General features: G+C 55.7%; 4 protein-coding genes across 4 annotated transcripts; 2 read left to right on the forward strand and 2 right to left on the reverse strand.

Annotated features, from left to right (window-relative positions):
* Positions 1-689: 689 nt before the first annotated feature.
* Positions 690-2,711, forward strand: IE81DRAFT_293568 (OPT superfamily oligopeptide transporter; the record flags this gene model as incomplete). The annotated part of the gene is made up of 1 exon (XM_025512001.1): positions 690-2,711. The coding sequence occupies one exon, from the start codon at positions 690-692 to the stop codon at positions 2,709-2,711; it is 2,022 nt and encodes a 673-aa protein (XP_025367487.1).
* A 361-nt stretch (positions 2,712-3,072) lies between these two features.
* Positions 3,073-5,961, reverse strand: IE81DRAFT_232701 (alpha/beta-hydrolase). Its single transcript, XM_025511137.1, has 6 exons — positions 4,946-5,961; positions 4,776-4,876; positions 4,100-4,701; positions 3,695-4,033; positions 3,475-3,590; positions 3,073-3,375 (listed from the first exon to the last, which is right to left on the reverse strand). Exons 1-6 carry the CDS (start codon positions 5,699-5,701, stop codon positions 3,319-3,321), a joined length of 1,971 nt encoding a protein of 656 aa, XP_025367488.1. The 5' UTR covers positions 5,702-5,961; the 3' UTR covers positions 3,073-3,318.
* IE81DRAFT_232590 (hypothetical protein) lies at positions 5,962-6,632 on the forward strand. Its single transcript, XM_025511135.1, has one exon. It carries the CDS (start codon positions 6,222-6,224, stop codon positions 6,564-6,566), a length of 345 nt encoding a protein of 114 aa, XP_025367489.1. The 5' UTR covers positions 5,962-6,221; the 3' UTR covers positions 6,567-6,632.
* Positions 6,633-8,981: 2,349 nt separating this feature from the next.
* Positions 8,982-10,841, reverse strand: IE81DRAFT_293559 (cytochrome P450; the record flags this gene model as incomplete). Its single annotated transcript, XM_025511999.1, has 3 exons — positions 8,982-10,188; positions 10,275-10,613; positions 10,690-10,841. 3 exons carry the CDS (start codon positions 10,839-10,841, stop codon positions 8,982-8,984), a joined length of 1,698 nt encoding a protein of 565 aa, XP_025367490.1.
* Positions 10,842-12,570: the final 1,729 nt, after the last annotated feature.

Consider the following 12,570-nt stretch of genomic DNA (forward strand, 5'->3'; position numbering starts at 1 on the left):
GCTTGCGTGTGGGGAAGAAGAAGAAAGTGGGCCTCGTATCTCCAGCTGTCGCCAGCACCGGAGCAGTCCAGAAGCCTTGGACAATAGTCATCAGCCACCAGCAAAGGAAGTGCTGGGCCGGGCGCAGGTCCGGCTTCATCTTGCACTAGGCTGCCGAAGGATGCTGAAAGGCAATGAGGCAATGGAGCAGGGCACTGGAGCGCTGTTGGACCGCAGAGATTGCGCAATTCGGTGGTGCGATAGCGGTACCCGGTGCACCTTACCTCTCGCTCTGCCTCCAATCAGCCCATCCACGCATGTCGCTCTCTTGTCAGTCGTGTGGATGAGGTATATAAATGGCAGGGTACCCTCGTTGTTCTATCGTCCCCGATCTCTTCATCTAAGGATCATCCCTCCCCTTCACCTCCCTTCCATCTTCTCCCTGTCTCACCCCTTCCCTCTCGAGTACGCAAGGTAGATACAGCTTCCCTCTCAGTCCTCCACCCTTCCCCCCATCCTTCGTCGTCGCCATGTCGCAAAAGCCCGAGCAGGTGACGTCCGAGATCGAGGCGCTGCCTCGTGAGGATCGAACGCCCTCCCTCAACGAAAAGGAAGCTTACGTCGACGAAAAGACTCCAGCTCCTGAAGCTTTGTCCTACGAGAAGGATGTTCATCAAGCAGAAGGTCAATACGATGAGTCAACAGAACGCATGACCACCGCAGATCTTATGGCTGGCAACCCCTTCCCCGAAGAGACTCTGCCCCATGAAGACTACCAGCTCACCATTCGTGCCATCGTCGTTGGTACCGCACTCGGTATGGTCATTGGTGCAAGCAACGTCTATCTCGGTCTCAAGACCGGTTTCACCTTCTCCGGCTCCCTGTTCGGCGGTATCCTCGGCTTCGGTGTCATCGCCCTCATGGCCAAGACTTTGCCCACCTACCTCGGTGGTGGCTCTTTCGGCCCCAAGGAGAACGTGTGCGTGCAATCAGCCGCCACCGCCTCCTCTGGTCTCTCGTCCATGTTCGTTGCTGCCGTCCCTGCCATGTACCGTCTTGGCTTGCTCACCACGCCGACTGGTGACTTTGGCCGTCTCATCACCTTCTCGGCTGTCTCTGCTTTCTACGGATGCTTCTTCGCCATCCCCCTGCGCAAGTTCTACATCCTGAAGCAGAAGCTGATCTTCCCTTCGCCTACCGCCACCGCCATCACCATCCGATCCCTTCACTCCATCGGTGGTGCCAAGGTTGCCATGAACAAGGTCAAGGTCCTCGTCATCACCTTCTTCTCTGCCATGACCTGGACCACGGTCAACCAGTACGCCTCCGGCATCCTTCTGGACTGGCACGTCTTCTACTGGCTCCACACCTGGGGTTGGCGCCGCGCCCTCGCCGTAGAGAACTGGGGCTGGTACTGGGAATGGACGCCTGCTTACGTTGGCGCTGGTATGCTCGCCGGAACCAACGCATCCCTCAGCTTCCTCCTCGGTGCTTTCATGGCATGGGGCATTATCGGACCTTCTCTCATCGCGACCGGTGAAGCAAAGGGCAGGATCCTCGAGGAAATGTCGCCCATGAACGCTTACTCGTTCACCTCCATGAGCTACAAGCCTTCTACGATGGACATCAAGGATGCGTCTCCTCGCTACTGGCTGCTTTGGCCCGGTGTCATGATCATGTTGATGGTCTCGCTTACCGAAATCGCCTGCAACGCTCCCACAATCTACCGTGGCTTCCGCAACGCTTACCTCTCCACCATGGACTCTATCCGCCGCCGTCCCGTTCGCAAGTTCGAAGGCGAGATCGAGGACCCTGCACCCGACAGTGAGCAAGTCAAGTGGTACTACTGGGCCGCCGGCATCGTCGCCTCCATCATCTTCACCGTCATCGTTTGCAACCTGCAATTCGACATGAACCCAGGCACTTGCATTCTCGCCATCATCCTCGCCTTCATCTTCTCCTTCATTGGCTGCCAATGCAGTGGTACGACGGACACTAACCCCCTCACTGCCGTTGCCAAGGCTTCTCAGCTCATCCTCGGTGGTGTCTCCAAGGCTCAAGGTCTTGAGGTCCAAAAGGCTCAACTTGAAAACTTGATCGGTGGTTCCATTGCCTCATCTGCTGCTGCGCACGCCGTCGACATGATCGGTGATCTCAAGACTGGACACTGGCTGCGCGCGAGCCCCAAGGCTCAGTTCTGGGCCCAGCTGCTGGGTTCCATCCCAGCCATTCCTCTGTCGGTCGGTCTCTTTGTCCTCTTCAGCAAGGCGTACCCATGCATCAACGACGCCAACATCGATGAGTGCGCCTTTAGCGTTCCCTCCGTTGCAGCCTGGCAAGCAGTTGCAGTCGCCGTCACCGCCGACAAGCTGCCCGTCAGCTTGTCTTCCGGTCTCACCGCCATCTTCCTTGGATCCTTCTTCTCCCTCACCGTTGTCGCCAAGTACTTCTGGATCCCCGCCAAGTACCACGGCTACGTCCCCAACGCCAACGCAATTGGTTTGTCGTTTGTCATTCCTCAGATCTATGTGCCTCTGGCCATGGCTGCTGGTGCCGTCTTCCTCGACTTCTGGCGACGACGCAGTGCGAGGACTGCCGACCTGTACGGTTACTCCGTTGCTGCTGGTCTCGTTGCCGGTGAGGGTATCGCCGGTGTCATCAACGCTGCTCTCACCATTGGTGGCGTCGACGGCTCGGTCTACGGTAGCGCCGTTGGTGTTCCTCCCTGGTAGACGCTTTTCGCATCGCCTGATGATACACGCACGACCTTCTCACCTCCTTCACGATGTCTCGTTCTGTCTCACGCCAAGTCTCGTGTCCCTGTTTCCCCCACCCGGTGTGTTTTAGAATCCTCGTCACGATGTTACCCTCTCACGCATGGAGATGCTCAATGGCACATTTGTCATGCCGTCCCACTCTGCATCTCTCGTTTGCGATGCGTGATCCGAAAGTGGTGTATGCGCGCCCTTGAGTTTATTTGTGTAACCTTGAATGCAGGCCAGACACAAGTCACAACACAAAGGATTCGGTCGTGGGTCGCAGCAAGCCAGTGAGCGGTCGGATGTACGTTGCAATGGATGGAAGAGTGACGCTGTCTGGGCGAGCCTAATGGGCGCCGGCAGCGCGCAACCTTTGCCAGCTCACAGGCTGAGGTCCAGCACTAATGTATCCAAGTCTCGTTCGATACTCAAAGCTGAATGTCAGCCGACGTTGACAGACTAAAGATATATTCATGGCGCTCGAAGATCTTGTACAACAATCGTGAATGTGACTTTGGTGACAGGGGCAGGTGAAAAGCAAGAGCAACTTCGCGGCTGTACGTATAAGACTGCGGAAAGCTTAGACAAAGGCGCCAACCGTGGCCTTCAAGAACCTCAAGATTGCTCGCTCAGCATCCTGTTTCGAAAGAGGGCCCCAAAAAACAAAAAGTCGTAGGCAGATAGATTTCAGCTCGGGCTTCGGACTTCGTTGCGACAGGTCCACCGAACTACTCACGCCGACAGCGAGGCATGCTTGCTCTGAATCGATTGGTCTAGTGTAGGAGACGGTGCCACTGTTGCGCAAACCAATGTGCGCCACGGTGGGTTGTCGACGATCGAAGACTGGCCAGCCTGGAGGTTGGGGCGGTCCATTCGCATCAGAGCGGGGGGATAAGAAGTGTCAGTGGTGAAGAAGCGCCGCGATTGGCGGCGCATTGAATGCAGCCAAGCCTCACCTAGTGTGGTCGGTCCGCGTTGAGGATCACGAACGAAGGACATCCACGCGTCCATCATGAAGCGACTGACTTCCCTCTCGGCATGGGGTACCGAAACTTGGCGCGGCCCCGCATTAGCACCCGTGGCGACCGCGATCGGCGTCGTGCCAAAATTGCCAAACAGGATCGGGATTTCAGCCTGATGATAGGCTCCAAGCGCCTTTCGTCCAGAGTTAATGTCGTCCCAATTGGCACCGTACTTGTACTGCCAGGCTGGCACGCCAGCCTTGATGCGATCCGAAGCTTCAGTCGTTGCGGGACACACGAAAGTGAATGGAAGGGCCACATCGTTGTAGAGACCTGCATGAAAGATTCGGCCAAATTTGAGACAATGTTGGAATGCTTTATATGCCAGAGTGCACTCACTGTTTGCTAGATCTGATTGCGAAGCGCACAGTATAGTGCCCTCTTGATCATTGGTACCGAGCAGGATGGGCACCTTTGCGAATTTGCCCTGTGCCGAGCGCACGGCAGAGTCCGCGAACCATCGCTTGCCGTCGTTGATAGGCCCGAAAGCGACGCCCAGAGTATGTTGGGCGGCGATGATATCTTGCCAACTCTTTCCTCTCATGCAAGCCATCTCCGCGTCGTCGAGGTTTGGGAAGCTCTGGCACCCAGCCGCAGCGACCAGAGCGCTCCACTGAGGCTGAACTTTCGCCATTGCACGGCCACCAAGCGCCTCGACGTATTGTCCCAGGCCCGAGACCGCGCCGGATTGGATGATCAAGCTTTGCACTCCTGTCCCTTTGTACGACGGCAACCCATCCTCTCCGCTATGCGCGAAAGCCCAGCTGTCGACTGCTGCGGCACCGGCTGACTGACCCGCCAGGGTGATGCGATCCGGATTGCCTCCGAACGAACGCGCATTTGCCCGAATCCAATCGAGAGCAGAATCACGGTCGTGCAGGCCCAAATTTTGCTCCTCGAGCTGAGGAGCTTGAGGAAAGCCAAAAGCATTTGTGCGGTAGCTGCGCAGTGGTGGAAACGCGGTCGTGTGAGTCGTCGGAAAGTGCTCCATGAATGCAAGGAATGACGAACTCACTTGAAGGTGATGAATACCACGTCGGGGTGTCTTGCAAGGATTGGTGCAGGATCGATGAGCTTGTTTTCCTGCGAGCCAAACAAGAACGAGCCTCCGTATAGCTAGATCGAAAGGCAGTGCCACGCTCAGTCGAAATGCACCGAGAATCAAATTCCCAGCTCCCCACTCACCCAGACAAAGATGGGACTGCCAGCGTAGTCGGGTCGGGTGGCATTTCGACGCACCTCACTGCTGGTGAAGATGGAGATGGACAAGCAATCCTCACCCTGATTGGAGGGAGTGACGGTGCCGGACCAAGCCAGACCGGTCTGTGCAGCGCGCGTGACGAATTGTGGGCAGCTTTGTCCAAAAGATGTCGCTGGCCTTGGAGTCTTCAGCAAATCTTTTGGTGGGACGAAAGGTTGAGCAGGTTTCCACCTGTTGTCTCCCGCTGTACTAGCTGCATACGGAATGGCGAGCCATCGGTACTGCTTGCGGTCTTTGTCGTACGCGCCGCTGAAGAGTCCTGATGTGGTGTTGAGGACGAGGTTGCTATTCGACCCTATTTGGGCCGTGATGGAGACGTCCACACCAGAAATATTTTTTCCCACGTCTACCTGAGTCGACAAGTTGACATCCGCTTGCACTGAGACACCTGCGAGCGGGCCATCTTGTCGTCCAGCTTGCATGCGAGGCCGATCTCGCGTCACGGATGCATCGCTAAGCACGCGTCGCTGTCCAGTCTCGCGGTGCCTACCGGGACTTGTGGAAGGAAGTGTGGACGCCAAAAGGGATCCAATGCTGATTGTGAGAAGTAGAATGACCACATGAAAGACGGTGTGACGCCTTGCAGGTGAATAGCGCCGCGGCCGAGGCCCAAAGCTGACTCTGTGCGCACAACGCATTGGAGCGACAGCTTGCTGCGTTGCTGATGTTGGGGGGAGCATGGGTGAAAGACAACGCAGCGCCGGGGGTATGAAGAGGTCTTTGAAACGGATGAAAGCGAGTAAGACGACGTGGACCGTGAGTGCGGCCCGGCTATTTGACGCTTTCGTCGTGTCTGGTCAGCTCAGGCTCGAGCTCCTTTCGGTAGGGAGCGTGTAGGGTAATTTTCCGATGAATCCTGCAGCGTCCGGCGTTCGAATCAGCTGCCTGATTAGGAGCTACTGATGTCCTTGGTCGCGAGAGGGGCGATTCCTTTGGGGCGTTTGAAATTGTCTCGAAGCTCATTTATGAGTCAGACCAACCTTGCAGAGGGCACGGCAAAAGCCGTGGGTAATCAGTAGAGATTCGAGGCGAGGCCGGAGCTGGAAAGGAGACGGAAGAGAAATCGAGAAAGGCTTGAGCGCCAGACAGAAGACAAGGACTGGTGATGGGAAGCGCGGCATGACATCAAGTCAGGTGAAAAGGAGGCAGGGGGCTCATCCGGGAGGCCAATGCGCAGTGTTCATCGCAATGTCAACATGAATGTGGGAATTAGTGAAGGTGCTCCACTCCGGATATTCGGACGTGCTTGTGTGTGTGTGTGTGTGTGTGTGTGTATTCGTTTGTGTGTGTGTCCAATGTCCACAGACCAGCTGGTGTTCGGTATGCCTGTGCACACATGTGGTCACTGTTTCCCCGTGGTCGTGCATCCCGGCCGCGCACCAAAATCGTCCGAGCGACAATGCGAGGACAGGACACCTTTCATTGAAACGTTTGATGCGAGCTGAAAACGCACCGTGTCAGCTGGGCAGTAGCTGTTCCTTCCTTGCCGGCCGGTGGCTCGCTTGCATTCTGTCCAACATTATTGGCGAGCAGACGGGCGCATGACTTCTTGACTTCATGCTTGGCTCTCGACGAAGAAGAACAAAGTGCCAATGACCTGGTATCGGCACGCTAGCGCACAAGTGCAGACTGAGGACCCTGCTCTGGTGTTGTGGAGAGTAATGGTACAGAGCATCTATCAGCAGAGAGCCAAGCAGAGGGATGCGTGCAAATGCACACGAACGATGGAGTGACCCAACACCGACTTGCGCGCTAAGCTCAGCTGCACCGCCTGCAGCAGCTGCTGCACCATCGGGGTGTGAAAGGGTTGCGGCTGGTGTTGGAGTTTCGATTCGTTGACCATTCACGACAGTTGCTGCAGGCTAGCTAGAGACGGCAATCACGAATGCGACGGTATGCCGTCACAAAGTCTCAAATCACGAACGATGCACTGTATGTTTGCTCATCAATCAGCGCTAGATACGGCATGATGGCTGCAGCCTGTGCGTCTCACCATTTTGTGCTACTGTATTGCATCCCGCCCGCTCGTCACTCAACTGTGAAGTTTGAGCGGCTTGTGCATGGAGGTCGGTCGACTTTGATCAGAGCTGCAGATTTGTTGAGCAACGTGTCGATCACTTCTTTGCATGAGCCCCTCTACATACACCGCCGGCTTTTCGGCAGAAGCAATCCTAGAGCGAGCATCGCCAAGACTTGCTTACGGCGGGCGAGGTTGCGCAAAGATAATGTACGTATCCTGCGTGTCGTTCACCGTCCAAAGGAGGCAATTCGAATTGCAGATTCATACACTTCCGCGCTGCGGACGCCAACATCCGAGTCAGGCGTACAAGACGACCATCTTGGTCGGGTAAAGTCAGTCGTCTGGCCAGCCCACTCAAAAACTTGGCTGTAGCGACTCTCGGCACCATCATTGCTTCGCTCACACATTGGGACGCACAGAAGGTCGCTAGGCACAGCGTACAATCACGAGTACAGAAGTCGTGCGTGAGGGTACAACGACTGATGAGCTCAATTTCTGAATGTCTAACCGAGCTGCAGCGAGCTTCGCCTCTGCATAGCGCTAAGACTGCAGATTTTCCTGGGATTCGGGACGAGTCTAGCGCAGCTGATGACGGACCAAGCACGCACGTAACACGACGTTTGTTCTGCCTGCGCTGCGCTGCTGCTGTGTGGTGACCCGCCACGTCCATCGCTCTAGGTTGGTGCGCTTGCGGAGAACAGCCTCTCCGGTGCTTTCGCCTTCGAATAGCACGTTCTGAATAATCACGAATGTTCCTGGTCTTTTGGAGCAAGCAGTCGCATTGTGTCAGAAGATGACCACGTGAGCACGGATGCTCTACAAGAAGGACTTAGCTTGTCAAAGAGTCAAGAGTCTGTACGACACATTCCTGGTGTTCACAGTCACCTTTCATTCAAATCTCATCATTCATTGTCGATCAGAAGCATCCGTCTCGTCTTGGGGTCTGACTGGGAAAGTGGTGTACGCTCGCTGGCCATGACGACCAGAAGGCTAGTGGGGTCAGGGTGTGGCAATATAACGCCCGAGGAATTCAAGCGATGAGCTTTGATTGCAGAGCAATTAATCCACGAGACCCCGATGGTCCTTGACAAGCCTTGCTTGTGCCGGGCTGAGGCCTGCACGGCACCGCATGGAGATTTGGCGGGGAGCACGTCGGCGCGCGACTGCGCCTTTACGTGTTCGTGCGGGGCTTCTCGAAGCGGGGGGAGGTGGGGGAGGGGGAGGGTTTGTTCGGCGCCATCTGCTGCTGCCTTGTAGACTCGCTTCGCACAACATCGCAAATTCGTGGGGCTCATCGTTCGCGTTCGCGATTGCATTTCATCGAAAGCTTGCTCCTCCCTGCTTTGCAATCCACAATGAAACTGCTTCCGCCTCCCACGCCTCCAAATCGGCCCACGCGACCCTTCGCAAGTGCCCACAATGTGTACGTGTATCAAAGTCGAGCTGCTGCAGCTCGATGAGAGGTTCCTTACAGTGGTGCTTAAAGGTGCCTTGGTGCAAGGTGCGCTTAGTGGTACGTAATGCCGGGACACCTCCGCACTGCTCGCGGCCCAATACAAGGCCCCGACTCGAGGCCCTGCGGCCTCAAAGCCACCGCCATACACTCACCCCCCCATTCCCATTTCCCCGGATCCCTTTTCACACTCGACGGAATCAAAGCGCCAATTTTCCGGGAGCGCACACTTGAGCGAAATGCGATGTTCTTTCGTTCCGAATCGTTTGGGACCATCGTCGAGATGACGGCGAAGGCAGTGCAAATCGGTATCCTACTTCTCCACATACCGCATTCACTCGCTCTCTTTTGTTTCATGTTCAACAGATGGAGAAGAGATTGCAAGTCAGCGCCACACTTCTGTGCGAAAGCGATTCCTTCATAAAAAATTGCAAGAGCGGTGCAAATGTACAAAATAAGCGCATCCTTGTAGCATGGGGGGGAAGGGTTAAGCTTTGACGCGCGTAACGTTTACGAGGTAAGGATCCTTTATGGGATGAGTGACGCTGTTAGCGTACTGAGGGGGCCAAGCGCTCTTCTGACCCTGGGCAGCAGTAGCCCATTCGAAGTTGAAGCGTGGCAAGACGGCAGCGATGAAGGCGGTAGCTTCGTAAGTAGCCAGATTCATGCCCAAGCAGAGTCGAGGTCCAGCATTAAAGTAGTGGCTCTTCCATTGACCGAAATTCCTGAGGTGCAACTTGCCCGCTTCATCCGTCTCGAGGAATCGAGAAGGGTTGTACTCTTCGCAGTCTGCACCCCAAATGGCTGGCGTGCGCGCCATGACCCAGTCTGACCAGCCAACGCGCTCGCCCGCAAACACTCGTACTGGCGGCAGATTGTCCGGGTTGGGTCCCTGGGGAATAATGACGTCATCCTTCATCACCGCCTTTCCATTCTTGGGCACAGCTGGGTGCAGTCGGATAGCTTCGTGAAGACATGCAACAGTGTATGGCAATTCTCTGAAGCTCTCGTAATCCAGACGCACCCCTCCCTCTGGCTCGCCAAACTTCTCCGCGATCTCCTTGCGAATCTTTGGCACGTGCTCGGGGTGAGCCATCAGCTCGTAGAAGAGCCAGCTGAGACTTTGAGCAGTGGTGTCGCGTCCAGCGATGATGAAGTTGAGCACGACGATGAGCAGCTCCTCGGGATCGGTGGTGAGATCCATGAAAAAGTCCAGCAAGTCTTTGCCCTCCTTTTTGAGCTGCTCCTTCTTGGTGCCTTCGACCGGTGCCAGTGGATCTTTCTTCTCGTCTTGACGCTCAGCCAAGCGCTTGTGGATGATGTCCAGACCAAATTCTCTGATCGTCTTGATGGAAGAACGCATGTCCCTACCGGTCTTGTTGAATTTTTCCCAAATGTACCATCCGGGAGTGATGAAGCGGTCGTTGATGATGGCCTGCGCTCGATCGAATGCCACTGCGAAAGGCACAGGGCGCTTGAGGGAGTCGGGATCGGGTGACAAACAATTGAGATTCGCTGCGAAGGCCATCTTGGCGAAACTGGATAGCGTGTATCGGAACATCAGTTCGGGCAAGATCAATTTGCCTGGTCCATTCTTGGCGGTAACATTGTCAAGCAGAGCGCTGATGTCGTCCAGCTCATTGTGAATGACAGCTCGCACCCAGGTGTTGAACTCGCGGTTGGAGAACATGTGGCTACGGGACGGAGACGAGACGCCAGCCGTCAGCACGAGGTCCGATGCTGCTTGGGTCAGGTTCCAAGCAGCCGTCACGCAACTCACCTAGCTTGCTTGCGCTGCGTCTTCCAAGGATGACCATCCGCCACAAAAATGCCCGTTACGCCGAGCAGATCTCCCAGTCGTCCAGTAAATTGGCTGCCTTTTGGGAAATTGTCAAAGTTGGTCTTTTGAATGTACTCGAGGTACTCGGGCCTGTTGACAAAGGTCATCGAAGACGTTCCCAAGAAGCTCACGTTCCATGATCCGGCCGGTGTGGCATCGCTGAGCGCCTTGAAGTTCTCAAATTGTCCTTCGCTCCCGAAGCCTACGATCATCCGAGTGTGCCCGATCAGAGGGTCCGCGCCTGGTGGGAAATACACTCCAGGTCGATGTTTCGGATCGCTGTGGGGAGGAATGAATGGTCTGAGCTCTGGAACCTCAATGCATGTGCTGCTCATTGCCATCGACAAACACTTACGTGGTACCTGGCAGGCGATTGGGATACTTGATGGCGAGCGCGATGATGAAGAGCACCAATGCAGGCAAGATGTAGCCAGTCTGATTCAAGATGCTTTGGATCACCTCGATCACCGGTCCGAGGGACCCGCTCGACGCATCTTCAAGCTTCATGATGCTCCTGTTGAGGTGACGCTGCGTGGATTTGGCCTACCACGCGGGCTTCCTTGTGCAGAGGCTGCTCGATGTCTGCTCGATGCCTGATCGAATTCGACAAGGTTGCGATTGGCGAGCAGGGATGTGCGGGTTAGCAATGTGAACGTAGGCTGAGAAAGGTAGGCTGGTGAAGGGAGTAGGTGGGTCTGCTTGCTTGCTGTCTTACTTATAAGCCACCTGATCCGTTGCTGTCTTATAAGCCAACTGATTCCAATCGGTGTTGCTCAGCCTTTTTGACTTGCCAAGCCCTCGTGGAAGCGAGAAATATGAAGCACACCCGCTGTGGAGCAGAATGAGCAAACGCGAGCCGCCGAGCCGCCGATTGCTGCTGCGATGCGATGTCAGCTAAGTATAGCGAGTCGTACGTCGTGAACCGTGAACCGTGAACCGTGAACCGTGAATCACGAATGCGGGCACCACCGTCGCCCTACAATCGTGAATAATGGCCAATGCACCCCACCCACCCATGTACCGGTCAAATCACAAACAAATGTTCATTTCATGATTGGGCACCTGAACCCTTGCTCGCAGCAGTATAATCTCGCGACCCGCCCCCATGGCCGTCCGTCCGTGGCGGCCGCTTCGATCAATCGCTTTCATGCGTTGGCGTGCATGCCCGAAGCGCTCAATCCGGAGCACACACGCCGAGGTAGGTATAGCGTCCCGCCAACATCCAAACTCATCAGCAGACTCTGACTCCCTTCGCGATGGACAATCTCTGCTTGTCATCAGCTAGGAAATTGCAAGCCACAGCCCCTGCCTCTTTTCATTTTCGCTCCCAGCAAATCACGAATTGGAGATGCGCTGTCTACGGATCAGCAGTGTGAGAGCAACGAGGGAGGGACAGACAAACAGGCAGGCAGGCGCCGGCTTTCGAGATGTGAGCTTCGCTCGACGCGCAGCGCTCCTCGTGGAGGAGGGCCCCGACGCCTGATGCATGACTGGCCTGCTGCTGCCGAGTCCACATATCAGTTCGTGAATGTGGGACGAAAATTTCCGGCCCTCGGTGACGTGTTCATAGCCGTCTGCTGCGTGCTGGTGCTGGTGCTGGTGCTGGTGCTGGTGCTGGTGCTGGTGCTGGTGGGCGATGTGGTACCTCACCGTGACGCATCGGGAATTACTCCGATCGATCGGTGGGACTCGCACTCACTCGTCACTCACGACTCACGTCTCACGTCTCAAAACTCGATCGTGACTCGTGAATGGATGCATGGCTACCTCTCACGCAACTCTTGACTCTGAATACGATTTCTCCGGTGGGCCGTTCAGGATACACTTATGGCTCGCGCATACCATCCATGATCGTGAACGCTCTCATCCTTCGAATCTCAGCAGGATTGCTCAGCAACAACGAACAAGATCACGATGAAGGCTTCGTCGGCTCGACTCGGCTTGACTCGGCGCTGAAGCTCCAGTCGAACGCTTGCGTCAGCTTTCAGTAGAGTCACGAGTACCGAAGGAAAATCGCACAAAGGTGATTCTCGATGGCAAGGCTTGCTCTCTCTCTCCCTCTCGAATGTTCACGACTGTTTCCTTTTGCACGCGGGTAAAAGTAGAATGTGGCGCCCCCCAGCCAAGGTCCTCATCATTGTCCCACGGTACGCATTACCGAAGTCATCCCCCCGTCCGGTCAGAACGCATAGCCCAACGCGCTCAATTGGGCTCAACAAGAGCGTCGAGCAGCGAG

The sequence above is a fragment of the Ceraceosorus guamensis genome (assembly GCF_003144195.1).
Source record: "Ceraceosorus guamensis strain MCA 4658 unplaced genomic scaffold IE81scaffold_71, whole genome shotgun sequence".
In the NCBI taxonomy this organism is placed as follows: Eukaryota; Fungi; Basidiomycota; class Exobasidiomycetes; order Ceraceosorales; family Ceraceosoraceae; genus Ceraceosorus; species Ceraceosorus guamensis.